Source organism: Pantherophis guttatus, chromosome 3 (assembly GCF_059756535.1).
Source record: "Pantherophis guttatus breed Tessera chromosome 3, ASM5975653v1, whole genome shotgun sequence".
In the NCBI taxonomy this organism is placed as follows: Eukaryota; Metazoa; Chordata; class Lepidosauria; order Squamata; family Colubridae; genus Pantherophis; species Pantherophis guttatus.
Genome location: NC_142065.1, coordinates 13407243 through 13422595, shown reverse-complemented (window position 1 = coordinate 13422595; position 15353 = coordinate 13407243). Strand labels below are relative to the sequence as shown.

General features: G+C 44.1%; 1 protein-coding gene across 4 annotated transcripts in view; it reads left to right on the top strand.

Annotated features, from left to right (window-relative positions):
- Positions 1-15353, top strand: part of CDH4 (cadherin 4) — a 1168269-nt gene that overhangs the window by 3534 nt on the left and 1149382 nt on the right. For all 4 annotated transcript variants that reach the window (XM_087889045.1, XM_087889044.1, XM_087889043.1 and 1 more), the window contains exon 2: positions 4426-4537. In XM_087889045.1, the coding sequence (XP_087745171.1) occupies positions 4426-4537 (112 nt within the window). The remainder of the gene's footprint in view (positions 1-4425; positions 4538-15353) is intronic.

Sequence of the window (15353 nt, the reverse complement as noted above, 5' to 3'; positions counted from 1 at the left end):
TATCCAGAATCCAGAAATTACACTTTCTCCGTTCCGGCTCTTCAGGGCTCTGATTGGTGGGTGTCTCTCCCTGCTGATTGGTGACATGATCTAAAGCAGGGGTCACCAACCTTTCGGACCTCAGGGACCACTAAATTCATAATTTAAAATCCCACGGACCACTAATATGATCTGCCTAATGACCGGTTGGCGTGGCTAGGTGGGCATGTGAATAGGTGGGCATGGCCAACTTGATGTCACTCGTGTCAAAGGGCGCCTCCCCAGCCTCTCCTTACCCTTCCCCTCCCAGCCACTACTCACATGCCGGCCCAGGCTCCTTAGGGCCCCAACAGGAAGCAGTTGTTGGAGCTAAGCAGCCACCACAAGAAAGAGTTGGCAAAACAGCTGGCTCAATTCAAATTGGATCTGACTGAGACGGAGGCTCAGCAGAAGCACCTCACTGAGGACTACGAGCATAGGCCTTCCAAGCAGAGGGAAGACTTGCAGGAGTGCAAGGCCAGGTACCGGTGCCTGGAGGCTCAGCGGGCTGAGATGGTCAGTCAGTTCCAGGCCTTGAGGCAGTCCCACTGGAACATGGCCCTCCGGCTCTTTGCCACCAGCGGTGCTTCTCTCTAGCCTTTGCCCAAAGCCCCACACCAGGAGGCTGAAGCAGACCCCAAGTCGGAATTTTTGCCCCCCTCCGACCCGCACAAAAAGTTCCCGAAGGGGGAGACTCTCTGCTGCAAAACAAACTTCCATTGCACATATCCAGCCCAGGGACTGTAGTTTGAGCACCCCTGATTTAGTGCAATATAAAAAAATGCAAATAATTTTTCTGTAGACCACCAAAATTTTCTCATGGACCACCAGTGGTCCACGGACCACCAGTTGGTGACCACTGATCTAAAGGGATGGAGACAGCAGCTAACCTAATGAAAGGGCTCAGTCACCTTGCCTGTAATGAGTGGGGCATTCACAGAGCAGGGCAAAGCTATTGGATAGTGGCTTGGAATAGATACTAGATCCAGGATAGGGACTATCATTGAGGGGGAGCACCTTATTTTATGCTGACACTGCTTTTTTAAAGCGGGTAGGGCCCTTCCACTAAAACAAAAATAGGAGTTATTATGTAACTTTCTTTGCTTGTTCACTCCTAGTTTCTATAGCTTTAAGAGCAATGTTTCTCAACTTTGTCCATTTGAAGATGTGTAGACTTCAACTCCCAGAATTCCTCAGGTACCAGAGCTGGCTGGGGAATTCTTGGAGTTAAGGCCCACTGGTCTTAAAAGTAGCTCAGGTTGAAAAAAAACCACTGCTTTAGCGTGTGTGCTTGTAAAATGGTATGAACCGTGACCTGGCTAGTTGGAAGAGAATCGCCTTCATTGCTCTCCGGTCTTCTGCATTTTGTACGTCTGAAATTTAGATTTCCAGAGCTTGTCTATTGCTGTCCAGGTTGCCTTGACTTCCCTGAAAATGTGTGTTTTGATTTTGTTTTACATGGACAGAAGATGCTTTCCACTCTTCTCTCAAACGGAAAGAATAACCCTTCAGCAGTGGGTTGCCTTGACCCTTGCTTTTGGGTGGGTGGAGAGCCTATCTTAGACGACAGCACAATCTGGATGGAACTATTTTTCTGTCTCTCCTCCCACCCTCTTTTAAAAGGTGAATAGAATAGAATAGAATAGAATAGAATAGAATAGAATAGAATAGAATAGAATAGAATAGAAATAGGAGTAGAATAGGAGTAGAAGAGAGGAGGAGAGGAGAGGAGAGGAAGGGGTAGGGGTAAGGGTGGAATGGAATGGAATGGAATGGAATGGAATAGAATAGAATAGAATAGAATAGAATAGAATAGAATAGAATAGAATAGAATAGAATAGAATAGAATTCTTCATTGGCCACACAAGGAATTTGATTGGGCACACAAGGAATTTGTCTTTGGTGCATATGCTCCATAAAGAACATAAAGAAAAAAAAACATATTTGTCAAGAATCATAAGATACAACACTTGGTGATAGTCATAGGATACTAATAAGCAATCAAATCATACTAGGAAACAATAAAACCAATATCAGTTGTAAAGATACAAGCAACATGGATATAGCCAAAGGTGGGAAGAGATAAGTACCAGAGATAAGATTTTGCAGTAACCTTCCCCTGAATTGGGGAGGGAATGGAGATTTTACAGTATCCTTCCCTTGCCATGCCCACCAAGCCACGCCCACCAAGCTACGCCACACCCACCAAGCCACACCCACAGAACCGGTAGTAAAAATTCTGACTGGCCCCGCCCCCATCTATTCTCTGCCTCCCAAGTCCCAGCTGATTGGGAGGAAATGGGGATTTTGCAGTAACCTTCCTCTGAATTGGGGAGGGAATGGAGTTTTTACAATATCCTTCCCCTGCCACGCCCACCAAGCCATGCCATGTCCACCAAGCCACACCCACAGAACCAGTAGTAAAAATTTTTGAAACCCACCGCTGGCACTAGGTCCCCCATAATCACTGAGTGGTTGGAATCCTCTGAAGGATTTTGATCCAAACTCAACTCCTTTAAAACCAGCAACCTCTGAGAGCTCCCAGGAAGATTCACTTTCCTGAAAGATGGAAACTGGCACTTCTCTGCCTCAGGCGTGTGATTTTTTTTGCAGAGATTACACAAGCTTGGGGGTTTTTTTTTTGCTTAGTAAGCTTGTCAGCCTGGGAGATGAGCTTTGTGTATCACTCCTTCTCTTTCTCACACTCTCTTACACCCATCTAGGTTTTATGTGGCTTTCCTTCTGTTCATAATTATTTAAAATTCCTGCTTGGCTGAATCTGCTTCGGTTTCCTCCTGCCTGTTAGATCTTTAGTGAGGACCCTTTGTAAAAGGGTGGGTAAAAGCAGTTGGGGAAGTGGTTTAAAATTGCTACTAGGTGTAGGTCCCTTGGTTTTATGATCTGGGGCTGCTTTCAGTGGTGAAATCCATTTTTTTTACTACCGGTTCTGTGGGCGTGGCTTGGGCGTGGTGTGGCTTGGTGGGCGTGGCTTGGTGGGCATGGCAGGGGAAGGATACTGCCAAATCTCCATTCCCACCCCACTTCAGAGGAAGGATACTGCAAAATCCCCATTCTCTCCCCACTCCTAGGGGAAGGATATTGCAAAATCTTCTTTTCTACCCCACTCGGGGGCCAGCCAGAGGTGGTATTTGCCGGTTCTCCAAACTACTCAAAATTTCCGCTACCGGTTCTCCAGAATCTGCTCGATTTCACCCCTGGCTGCTTTGAACCCACTGCCCTCATCTAAATCTCCAAATGAGTTCCCGGAGCAGCATGAAAACAACGCTTCCTTGCATTAAATCTTAGTGTCTTCCTTACCGTGGGAATTTGATTATTTACAAGTCACTCACAAAACCCAGCATTTTAGTTTCAAGCTGACATATTAGCTGGAGTCAAATTGAGCTGCTAGGTCTGGAAAGCCAGGCACGAACGGAATTGATTCTTTCCTAGTCAGCTCTTCAAGGCTTGGAGAGAAAAATCTGGCCTTTTTTTTTTTGTCCAGCTTGCATCTGAAGACGGATCTGTTTTTATCTGTCTATCCCCAAAGGGGAGAGATTATGAAGCCAAAAGCTGGAGGTTTCCTATTGAAAATTTGGAACAGATATGTGATGCTCCTTAAAATTAACCTGCTTTGCACAGTTAGCCCAGGAAGGAGGAGAAAGATCTGCCTATGTTGTATGTTTTTTTATTATTATTTATTTCTCTGGGGTGCTTTCTTAACCTTCCTGGATTTCACTTTGCAGATCAGCCAGGGATGTTCGGCTGGCTTCTTGGCAGTTTTTCCCCCCTTTCTCTGTCTACCAGTTGGTGATTGCTCAGCAATTCCACATTGATTTGTTAAGGGAAGCGTGGTCTGGGTATACAAACCAACAGCATCTTGCCGTAGCTTTAACTTGAACTCCAGCGGGTCCTTATTGTTGGGCAAATAGAGCCAAACAGGGTGATTAAATGGATTTTCCAATTCTGTGTTAAAGCGAGGGCGAGTCAGTCTTTCCTTAACCATGGCTTGATTTGGTATTGATCCTAGCCACTAGGGTTCCTTTACTGCTGCTGGACAGAAAGTATTACGATGTACAGCTTGCATGACTCACCCCATCCTCGTTTAATATTCTTTTCTTTTCCCCTCTCCTCACTTATCTTTGGCATCCAGACTTCTGGGAAGTAATATGCTAGATTCCTGTTGGGGTTGCTTGGTTTTTATTTTATTTTTTTTGCTTCTTAGCTTGCAATATGTTATCGACATGATGAACCTGTTACTGTTGTGCCAGCTTGGCTGTTTGCAGACACCTGCACGCTTGCTGCAAAAAGCTGTCTGCCTCCCTCCCTCTCTTTCCCTCCTTTTCCCCTCTTTTACGCAACCCAATTCATGGTACTTTTTTGGGGGGGTTCTTCTCTTCATCGCTGCAGGCACACAATGGGGATCTTACCGTCAGGCCCACTTGCAAACCAGGATTCTCAGAAGAGGACTACACAGCCTTGGTTTCTTCAAACCTGATGGAAAGGCAGCAGTTCCTCAAAGGTAGGAAGGCTTACTTGGAGCTGGTAGCTCAAATTTGGAAATTTGGAAATTTTTAATCCCTGGAGTGGCGGTTGGGTGGGAGGGGGGGAAGAAAAGAGAGCTAACAAGCAAAGAGGAAGAATCCCAAGCTGAAATGTTCTGCCGGCTAATTGCTTGGAGGGTATTTCTTGCAAGCTTGTAAGCTCAGGAATAATGTAGGGCTTTGTTTGGCTCTAGCAAAAGAATTTTCCACTTCACAGCCATTCCTGTACGTTGCGACTTTTTTTGCCTCGTCTCTTGTTGGGGAGAAACTTCAATTTCTATTGGCTGGGGGTTCTGCCTGTGTCTGCATGCAATGCATTGTTACATGGAAGCATTCAGAGCTCCTTAAATCACTGCCTCTTTGCCATGCCTGTTGAACCAGACGCTGTTGTCGGATATGTGGTAAACAAGTCTACAGACATTCTGTTCTCAAACCCGGTGCTCCGTTTTCATTACTGCCCTACTGACAACATGAAAACACAGCCAGGAAGAAGCTACCAATTAGCTTTACCAATAATTGTAGGATTATAACTACTGTTTCCCCCCCCCCCTCTTTTTTTTTTTTTTTTTGCATCTCGGGGTGCGCGAGTGCAAAGAGAGATGCTGTGAACTCTTAAAATCAGCTTCTTAATCTCAAGAACGCTATTTTATCCTTGGCATCATTTTGTTTCTGCTCCCTCTAGGTCTGTGTTTTTTTAAGTTATGAAAATAATTAAGCGGCTTCTTTGCATGGGGTGCAAAGAAACGTTTTACTCCAGAGGGAACTGTGAATGGTGAACTGGACCATTTTATTATCTGTCCTTTACAACCTAATTATTGAGAGGGAGTTGAGATTATTTGACAATAAGCCTCGTGGAAGGAAGGAAGTCTGCTTAGAGCAGAGGTGTCCAACTGGCAGCCCGAGGGCTGGGTGCGTCACGTGCAGGCCACGCCCACACCAGCTCCGCGAAGGAAAAAAAAGTCATGATACGTCACATGACATCAACTTGACGCGGCAAGTTTGACACCCGTGGCTTAGAGGAAAAGCAAGAGGCGGAGATAGGAATCAATGGAGCAGACTTTGTAAGAAGGAGGGCTTACAAAGCTTGATCTGGCAATGTGCCAGTTGGTTTCCTCAAGGGTCAAATGGTCATGGGAGTGCAAAATATCAAACCGAAAGTCCACAACATGGTCCGGAATAGGTTATGCATTTAATTACCATTGTGGTTGAGGGAAACCTGTGGAATGATGCTGTGTATTTGCATATTGCTAGAAAGAGGATTCTACAAGAAGTGGATTAAGAGGAACCAGATTGTATGTAAACCGAGCAAGTTTCTACACAAGTGTTAATAGAAACCTAGCAGGGATCTTAAGGCATTTGATGGGTTTGTTGTATCCAAGTGTTTTCTGAACCTCAGCAGTGTTAATATGGGTGGACTTCCAACTCTCTGAACTTCAGGACGCCTGATGTGAACATTGCTTGGATTTCAACTTCCAGCTTGGGGATTTCTGGCAATTGAAGTCTAACCATCTTAAAGTCACTGAGATTCAGAAGCGGTGGTCTATCTCCATATTTTATTTGGTGGCAGGTAAAGCCATACTGGAGCATAAAACAAGTGAGTCTTGGATACCTAGATGATGAAAGACAAACCAATTTCCACTTTTTGACTACTTTTGTTACACCCAGGTATTTTTATAATATCCTTCATGCTCTGTACACAGAAGGATGTTTACATGGCTATGACTTGATGCTGCACCTTTAGTGGTGTCATAAGACAGATACAACATCACCCCCTACCAGAAGTGCCCCTGTATGTGCTAAGATCCTCAGACTCTGATGCATCTCTTACTAAAATATTGCTTTTATTACACTTGGGGTCTTGAATATATTGAATCACTGGTTTCCAAGCTTTCCTACCTATCATATTCAGGGAGTGCAAATCAGCACATCTGCCAAGGTTGTGAAACATGTAGCTTTTTAATGGCTATCCTTATAAAGTTTCCTTTATAATTTGCAAAACGTGGGACTGTTTCTCTGCATACGATTTTGTTCCTTGACGGCTTTATCTTCATTGCTTCTATTACATCTTGTGTAGGAGTTTGCACACCATGGCAATGTCTACTAGTTTCTCTTGAGCTGAACTCATTTCTGCTGTACTTGCTCTCTCATGTACGTCAGCTAGAAAAGTCAGCTGATTGTGTGTCTCTTGAGTTATTGGGTAGTTTCTGATATCTCCTGGGTCAATGACTGTTCGCAGATAAATAAGGGGCTTTTAGGTAGATATTGTTTCAACTGGAATGTACCTGTGTTTCCCTGAAAATAAGATCCTGTCTTATATTTTTTTGAGCCCCAAAATAAGTGCTTGGCCTTATTTTTGGGAGAGGTCTTATTATTTTGGCGCGTGTGGAGCAAGATGGGTTCCTCTTGCCGTCTTACCTGATTTCCACCTCTGTCTCCCTAACCCTAACTCGAGGAAATGGCGGGGACCGGCTGTGCATGTGCTTAAATATTTTTGGGGAGGGCTTATTTTTGGGGAGGGCTTATTTTTGGGGAGGGCTTATTTGACCATATACGCTCAAAAGCCCGATTGGGCTTATTATCCGGGGAGGTCTTGTTTTCTGGGAAACAGGGTAGCACACGATCTGGGCTGTCTCTGTGTACAGTTTTAGATTGCTAAATATTCTTCAGTTTAAGGTTTCATCACTGTATTATTTATGCCTACTCTTCTGCCATAGAGCACTTGGCTTGAAAGGTAGTGGTTGGTGCTATTTTTCTAAATATTTTTATCCCATCACTTTGGAGAAAAAAAAATACTCCCCATTTTATCCTGCTCTGTAGTATTGTTTTCTGTAGATGTCTTCTTGCCCCTTTTATTTTGTGAAGGGTGTGCGTGTGTGTTTCCTGCTTCCTACCTTTTTTTTTCCTGCCCAACCAATTGAGAAGGATTCTATGAATGAAATGATATAACAATATTCCTCACCATGTGGTCTATCATCAGATCCTACTGGGCTGTTAAGGAGGACAAAGTTAAGTTGATTGGGAACAGGAGGGTGCCATGAATACATAAACAAATATTTAACACCATGGAAGACATTGATGAAAAGTTATAAGTAGTATCCGTGGAGTAATCGCTGCCTTGCGGATAACACATCTAAAATCGTGTGTCGACTTCAATTATAGAGGGAGCAGAGCTTCTTCAGGATTGGTTTCTTTGGATTGAAGATGGAGTATGCCAATATTGGAGAGAATGTTTATGGTATAGAGCAAGTGAGAGAAAATTTGGGTTCATGGAGGTTACCTTTAATTGAAACCCAGCAGAATTTTGATGCCTAGATCAGGGGTGTCAAACTCGATTTCATTGAGGGCCACATGAGGGTTGTGTTTGACCTCAGGGAGATGGGGGGGGTAGAGTGGGCGTGGCCAGCTCAACTTCATTCGTGTCGGGGACGCCTGTGGCAGCCTGAGCGCTCTGCCAGAGAAAACGGGCTCCTGAACTCTGTTTTTGGCTGTAACTGCCTCCTACAACCCTCTGCCAGTGAAAACAGAGCTCGATTTTTGCTGGCAGAGGCACTGCGGATCTGTCCGCTGTTTCCAGAGCAGCCCAGTGGGCCAAGTCTAAGCACCCCATGGGCCAGATTTGGGCCCTAGACCTGAGCTTGACACCCCTGGTGTCCAAAAATATGTACTGTAATGAATTGTGGGCATAGGGAACTGAAGTGAGCTGCAAGTCAACTCTGGTTCAAACCAGTGGTGAAATCAAAAATTTGTTACTACCGGTTCTGTGGGCGTGGCTTGGTGGGGGGGTAATGTGATTGGGTGGGCATGGCCATTTTTTTAAACTCTTAAAAACCATTTTTTCTACAACCTCTTCGGTGAAGAGATTGTAAAAAAATGCTTTCAAAAGGTTCTGACGATCCCAGCTGAGTTGCCTGATCGTCAGAGGCTTTTTTTCTTTTAAAAGCCTCTGCCGATCAGGCAACTCAGCTTGGATCGTCAGAGGCATTTAAAAGAAAAAAAGCCTCTGCCGATCAGGCAACTCAGCTGGGACCATCAGAGGCTTTTAAAAGCATTTGACGATCCCAGCTGAGCCGCGCGATCATCAGAGGCTTTTTTTTTTTTTACTTTTAAAAGCATTTTTTCAGCCGAAGAGGTTGTAGAAAAAATGCTTTTCAATTTTTTTTTTAAAAGCCTCTGATGATTGTGCGGCTCAGCTGGGCATTGGGGGGGGGGCAGGGATTTTTGCTACCGGTTCTCCAAACCACCCGCCTTCATCGCTACTGGATCCGGTCCGAACCGGGAGCATTTCACCCCTGGTTCAAACTCTTGATCACCTTCAGATCATCCACAGATCGACAGGAAGATCTGTCATTAAGTACACCCTGCAATTTGCAAAACTGAATTGTGGTCTTGGTTTTTGCTTCAACATCTCCTGAAGTAGTCGGGCTGGTCTTCACCACCTGAAGGTTACACTTTTGTTTCTCTCTTTAGGACTTTTACTAAATGTGTCTTTGGGACCCACCAGCCTGTAGTTCTTTGCTATCTTATGTGCTTGTCTTTGCTGGTCTTGAAACTGATAAAGTAAAAATGTTATTTAGTTTGGATGATAAGCAGCTCCCCAAACCTGCTAAATTGATTTTGAATGGCAGTACCTTCTCTAAGAGGGCTTGGTGATTATCCAACTGATCCAATTGATGTTCTAGAATGCCCATCTGTCCACCTGCACTTAAGATCCCCATTTGTAAAAGAAGATTGTAAGAAGCTGCCTTAAATACCCATATTATTTGGGAAAGGGGGATGATAGCAAACTTAACTTTAAAGTCTCAAGCAGGGGTCCTCCTCAGAACTCAACCATTAAATCAGTGTAGATTATTTCATTTGCCCGAGTGGGGACATCTGTTATTCTTCATCATTTTTACGGGTATTTTTTGTTTTCACCTTTTTCCCATCAAAAGGACAACATCGCTCATCTAATAAATTTTCTAAATAAATGGATGAGGTAAAGATATATGAATGGGTCTCCTCAGGGGTGGGCTTCAAAAATTTTAGCAAGGGGTTCTCTGCCTGGTTGCTGGGTGGGTGTGGCCATGGTGGGCGTGGCCTACTTGGCCTCCTGCACCACGGCGGCAGGAGAGCATTTTTGCTTTCCCCGGGATCCGGAGGCTTTCCTCGAGCCACCGGGAGGATGAAAACGGTTTCCCCAAGCTCTGGACGCCCTCTAGAGGCAGGAAACGGGCCTGTTTCTGGCCTTCCCGCACTTCCGGTAGGCCCGTTTTTCGCTCTCGAGCCTCCGCACGTGCTCTGTACTTACCTGCATTCAAAATAGGCTGCGTGGGGATTCCTAGGAGGGGTCTGGGCTGAGCCAGCTGGGAGTGGAATTTGAGGGTTCTCTGAACCGCACAGAATCTTAGCTAGAGGTTCTCCCGAACCCCTGCGAACCCCCAGCAGCCCACCCTTGGTTCTCCTGCATATGCCAAGGGCTCTGTTTGGCTCTAGACCTGCTAGTTGCTCACTGCTGCTTTCTGTGGGCATATGTGGGATTGCACGTGGAATATTCATAAACTCTGCGCTATTGATTTGTTTCTTCCCACAACTCTACTTTCCGAGACCCGAGTTTCTTTGTTGTGGCACAGAACCTATAGCTTTATTCCACTGAAAATACTATAAGCCTGTGTTTTATCAGTAGTTATAGTTATAGTTAGTTAGTACAGGTAGTCCTCAACTTTTAACAGTTCATTTAGTGACCGACGTTACAACAGCACTGAAAAAAAAACGACTTACCGTGTTTCACACAACCATTGCAGCATCACATGGTCACGTGATCAAAATTCAGATGCTTGGCAACTGACTCATATTTATGACGGTTGCAGCGTCCCAGGGTCAATATGACTCCTTTTGCGACCTTCGGACAAGCAAAGTCCATGAGGAAACCAGATTCTCTTAACAGCCGTGTTGCTAACTTAACAAGTGCAGTGATTCCCTTAACCACCATGGCAAGAAAGGTCGTAAAATGGGGCAAAATTCACTTAACAACCATCTCGCTTAGCAAGATATTTTTTGGGCTCAATTGTGATCGTAAGTCAGGGACTACTGTATTTTGGATTTCCTTTTGGTTTGGGTCTCGACTTCTTTGTTTTCCCATCCCTGATTGACAGTGTTTTTCCTGTCTTACCGCATCATCTTTTGAGACATTAATGTAATTAGTCTGGCCTCCTGGAAGGGGATTTATGACAATGGGAGGCTTGATGTATGGTCTTATCTCGCACTGGCTGGAGAGACAAGGTGGAGCAGAGGGCCTGGTGTACCGAATTCAGTGGCAGTGGCAGGTGAAGATATAAAGAGCATTTGAAAACTGTAATGTCAGCTGGCTGCAACTGTTAAATAGTGGGATGGCTAAGTAACTCCACTAAATGCATTTTCCACTGCTGTGCATTTTTCTGTTCCAGGTCAAAATGCTCTTTAGAAATTAGAAATTGATGGTGAGGCTCCAGTTGATGGGCTCAACGGACTTCTCAGGCAGGACTTCATTTGCCATGGAGGTCACCTCATGGCACTTTTTAAACCCACATGCTAAACAGCAGGTGAGGAAATTGGTGACCTTTTAAATGATACTGGGAAGAAGGGCCTACAATAAATGCACCCCAAATGCTCTTTTAAACGGAGCCTTTTGGAGAGTCTTCCGATTATGTGTGCTGCAAAGCTAAAGGCTTGTTGCCATTTTTGGTTATGTGTGTTTGTTGCCCTTTTGTTTTAAGGGGAATGGTTGAAAACATTAGTGTAAACCAGTGGTGTCCAACCTTGGCAACTTTTAAGATCTGTGCACTTCAATTCCCAGAATTCCATGCTGGGATTCCACCCATGCTGGCTGAGGAATTCTGGGAGTTGAAGACCACAAGTTGTAAAGTTGTCCATTTCTGAGACCCTGTGCTGCCCCACTCTCTCTCACACGTAAGTGTGTTTTAGAGAGTTTATTCATGTCTCCCAGCAGTTCCCTTCACCCAGCCTCAGTATTGTCCCAAATAAAGCCAACTACAAGCAGGCCAAGATTAGTCCACAAGACAATTGCTAATAGTCCATAAAACAATAGAGAGTTGCTCCAACAAGTAAGTCCACCAAACAAACTTAAAATCACCAGGCAAAATCGAAAATACATTTACGAGAGCTCACTTGGCAAGAGAAGTTCAGAGTCACCAAGGCACAAAGTCAAGCAGGAAGCACGAACAAACACACAGCCATAAACCAAACACCACATTCCCAGCAACGCTTCCCTTTGCCTTTATCTGCCTGATAGCTTTAGCTTTCTGGTGCAGCCCATCAAGACAGGCAGGGCCTTCTCCTGAGTAATCTGGCAGATCTCCTTTGCTCTTGTCTTTTCTCTGCCCTATGTGCTCTTGGATCCAACACAGAAGGCAGCTCCTCCTCCTCTCCTTTACTGACCTGTAAACTGTCCCCACCCGAAGCAGTAAATCTCTTTCGGCTGGCAGTTCAGAGTCATTAATTAACCCCATTCCTGATGCGCCAGGAATGAGCTCATCCTCCCTCAAGGCGGCCTCTGAGGAAGAGTCAGAGGGGTTGTCCAAGGGAGACATCACAGACCTCTGGTATAAACCCTCTAGCAACATTGTCAAAGGTCTTTCTTAAAGCTTTCCCTCCCCCATATATATGTGATGTGTTCTTCAACCTCCTTTCTGCAAAATATTATTTGCATCTTGTCTACCCAAAGGTTGAGCCACCTCTGAGCAATGACCATTATTTTTCATTCCAAAAAAACTGGACACAAACCAGTTAGAACATGTTACAGGTAGTCCTTGACTTATGACTATTGGTTTAGCGATCGTTTTGAAGTTATGATGGCCTCAGAAAAAGTGACTTACAAAATGTCCTAGAAGTTATGACCATTGAACCATCCACACAGTGACATGATCACAATTCGGGATTGTGATTTTCAACCTTCCAAGCTGGCTTCCAAAAAACACAATCAATTAAGGAAGCTGGATTCACTTAATGACTGTGGTGATTCGCTTAACCTTGTGCGTCACTTAATGACTGCAGCAAACGTGATCATAAAATGGGATCCGATCGCATAATGACTCGCTTTACGACCACACCAACCTATGGGAAATTATGGTGGCAATTGTGGTGGCAAGTCAAGGACCACCTGTATTGGATGGAGGAGTGGATGGATGGCTTGCAACAGGTGTAATTCAAATGTCACTGAACTATAACTTTCCATCCTTGAGTTATCTTGGTTTATGGTGAGGGAGGCTAGGAGTTTGGCCACATTTGTTGGAAAGTCACAGCAACAACTCAGGCTGTGAAGGAATGTTTTATGAATGCTTAAGTTCCATTGAAAATGTCATGGCCGTCTCACTGGCTTCTCTCCCAACAACAGATGGTTTTCACAGAAAACTTTTGTTAAAAAAAAACTAAAGTGGGTTAAGGTCTCTATATGTGTCTATTGCTCATTTGCATACATATTTCCAACTAAAATCAATTTTTTCCCCAGAATCCCACATACTTTATAAGGCATATATATATATATGTAGCATAGTACCTTCTATCTTGATTATGTGCCAGCAAGTCAGTGACAACATTTTTTCAGAAAATAATTATTTAGATTTTAAAATAAAGGCATAAAAACTAACAAGAACTAATAACTAAGTTGGAGGCAGATGAGAGAACAGAAGTAAGGAATGAAAAAAAGCTCAGAAAGAAAATAAGGACTTCCGACTTTCTTTTACAGCAGATATAATTATAACTTTACACTAAACTATTCCTAGTTTACGTCATAAGTTTAATTTTTCTATTATCTGCTATTATTTCTAATCGTCAGACCCATGCAGCATAATTTCATTTCCTTCTTTTTCACACCAAAACGAGGTTGTTGTGAGGAAAATGTGTTCTATGTATGTTCGCCAAAAATAAAGGCGGGAAAAAAATCTGATGAATAAGTAAAGAAGTAGATTCCAGTCAACATTATAATTAGTGCCAGTGTCAACTATTACATGACCCCATAATTGCATTTTCTCCATGATAATATGTCCCTAACTTGGTCTTTCAGCTTCTACCGTATGTATTTGGACTATATGTTCCATAAATACTCAACTCTTGAATATGCTGATTGGGTTTATAGCAATTGTAGTCGGGGTGGGCTTCAAAAATTTTAGCAAGGGGTCCTCTGCTCAGTTGCTGGGTGAGCGTGGCCATGGTGGGTGTGGCCTAGTCAGCCTCCTGCACCACGGCGGGGTAGGGGGAGCATTTTTGCCCTCCCCAGGCTCCAGAGGCTTTCCTCAAGACTCTGGGAGGGCAAAAACAGCCTCCCCAGGCTCCAGAAGCCCTCTGGAGGCCTTCACAAACTTCCAGTAGGCCCATTTTTCGCCCTCCTCGAGCCTCCACACTCACCCTGCACTTACCTGCATCAAAAACAGGCCATGTGGGGACTCTTGGGAGGGGCGGGGTGGCCGGGGCTAGTCAGGAGTGGGATTTGGGGGTTCTCCGAACTGCTCAGAATCTTAGCTAGAGGTTCTCCTGAACCCCTGCGAACCTCCAGAAGCCCACCCCAGATTGTAGTTCACAGTAGAGAGAGAGAGAGCATGGAGTTGTACTCAAAATAAGCAGAATGTTTTGACAAGATCTGTTGAAATGAATCGCGCACCTTGGGATTTCTCCCCTTTGTGTGGCCCAAGGTGCTAAAACTGGACAATCTTTGTTTATTTGTGTGACATCTTCTTGCAGAAGCCCGTGGGAGGTGACAACTGATGTTTTATCAATGGAAGCTCAAGTCATTTTAAAATCATTGCAACTGTTTATGTTTGCCAATAGCTAGGAAATCTATTTTGCACCTTTTGAAGTTTGTACGCGAAAAGACATGCTGCTCTAATTAATTTGTATGCTGTCTGGGAGAAATCTGCTATTTCTACTCGGGTGCCTCATTTTCCTGTTTAGTTTGTGCTTGAATGTACTGTAATGAGGAATTGACAATTCTCCAAGATTTCATTTATTTTTATTTCCCAACATTTGGTATGTCTGAGATAGGAAACTGTTGCCACTTTTCTTCCCATCTGTACAAACTTTTGCACATCGTGATTTACAATTGAATGCAGAGGCCTCCAAACTGCTTGCTCTCCCTTCGTTTCAATCACTGCCGCCAGGAGGAGACGGGATGTTTTTACGTGAATTAATTGTGGTTTGTTGGTGTCCAACAGCTCCAGGCAAACTGAACTTCATTTTAATTACAGTTGAAAGCAGGAAGGCCAAGTTAGAAACTGCCTTTGGTTTCCTAAACCAAAGATACAATACAGAATAAATTCTTTATTGGCCAAGTTTGATTGGAGACACTAGGAATTTGTCTCCTGTGCATAAACTCTCAGTAAACATACAAGCAACAGCATAATAAATCATAAATCATAACGTACTGTAGGAAGTTAGCACTCACCCCTCTCCTAGAAAAATGAAATATTCTAGGAAATATTAAAAAGGCAGAATATTATATTTCCCTGGATGAGAAATGGAGAAACATGTTTTTTTAGGCAGGAAGCAGACTCACTCGCAATAGCCCACAGAAGATGTCAGCACTTAAGAGAGAAAGAGATAGTTAGGTCTATTCATAAGCAAATACCCTCATCCAAGATACAACAAAGGTAGGATTAGCCCTCTACCCATCTAGCAACAGAACTCACCACATGGCAGCTGGAGAGATTGCATCACCCAGCAAGGCTCAACCAAGCTTGGGACTCAAAACACAACCTACAGAGTTACCCCTGCATGGTCCCATGGGAGTCTCAATCAGAATAGAAGCTCAAATTCAAAGCCCAACAG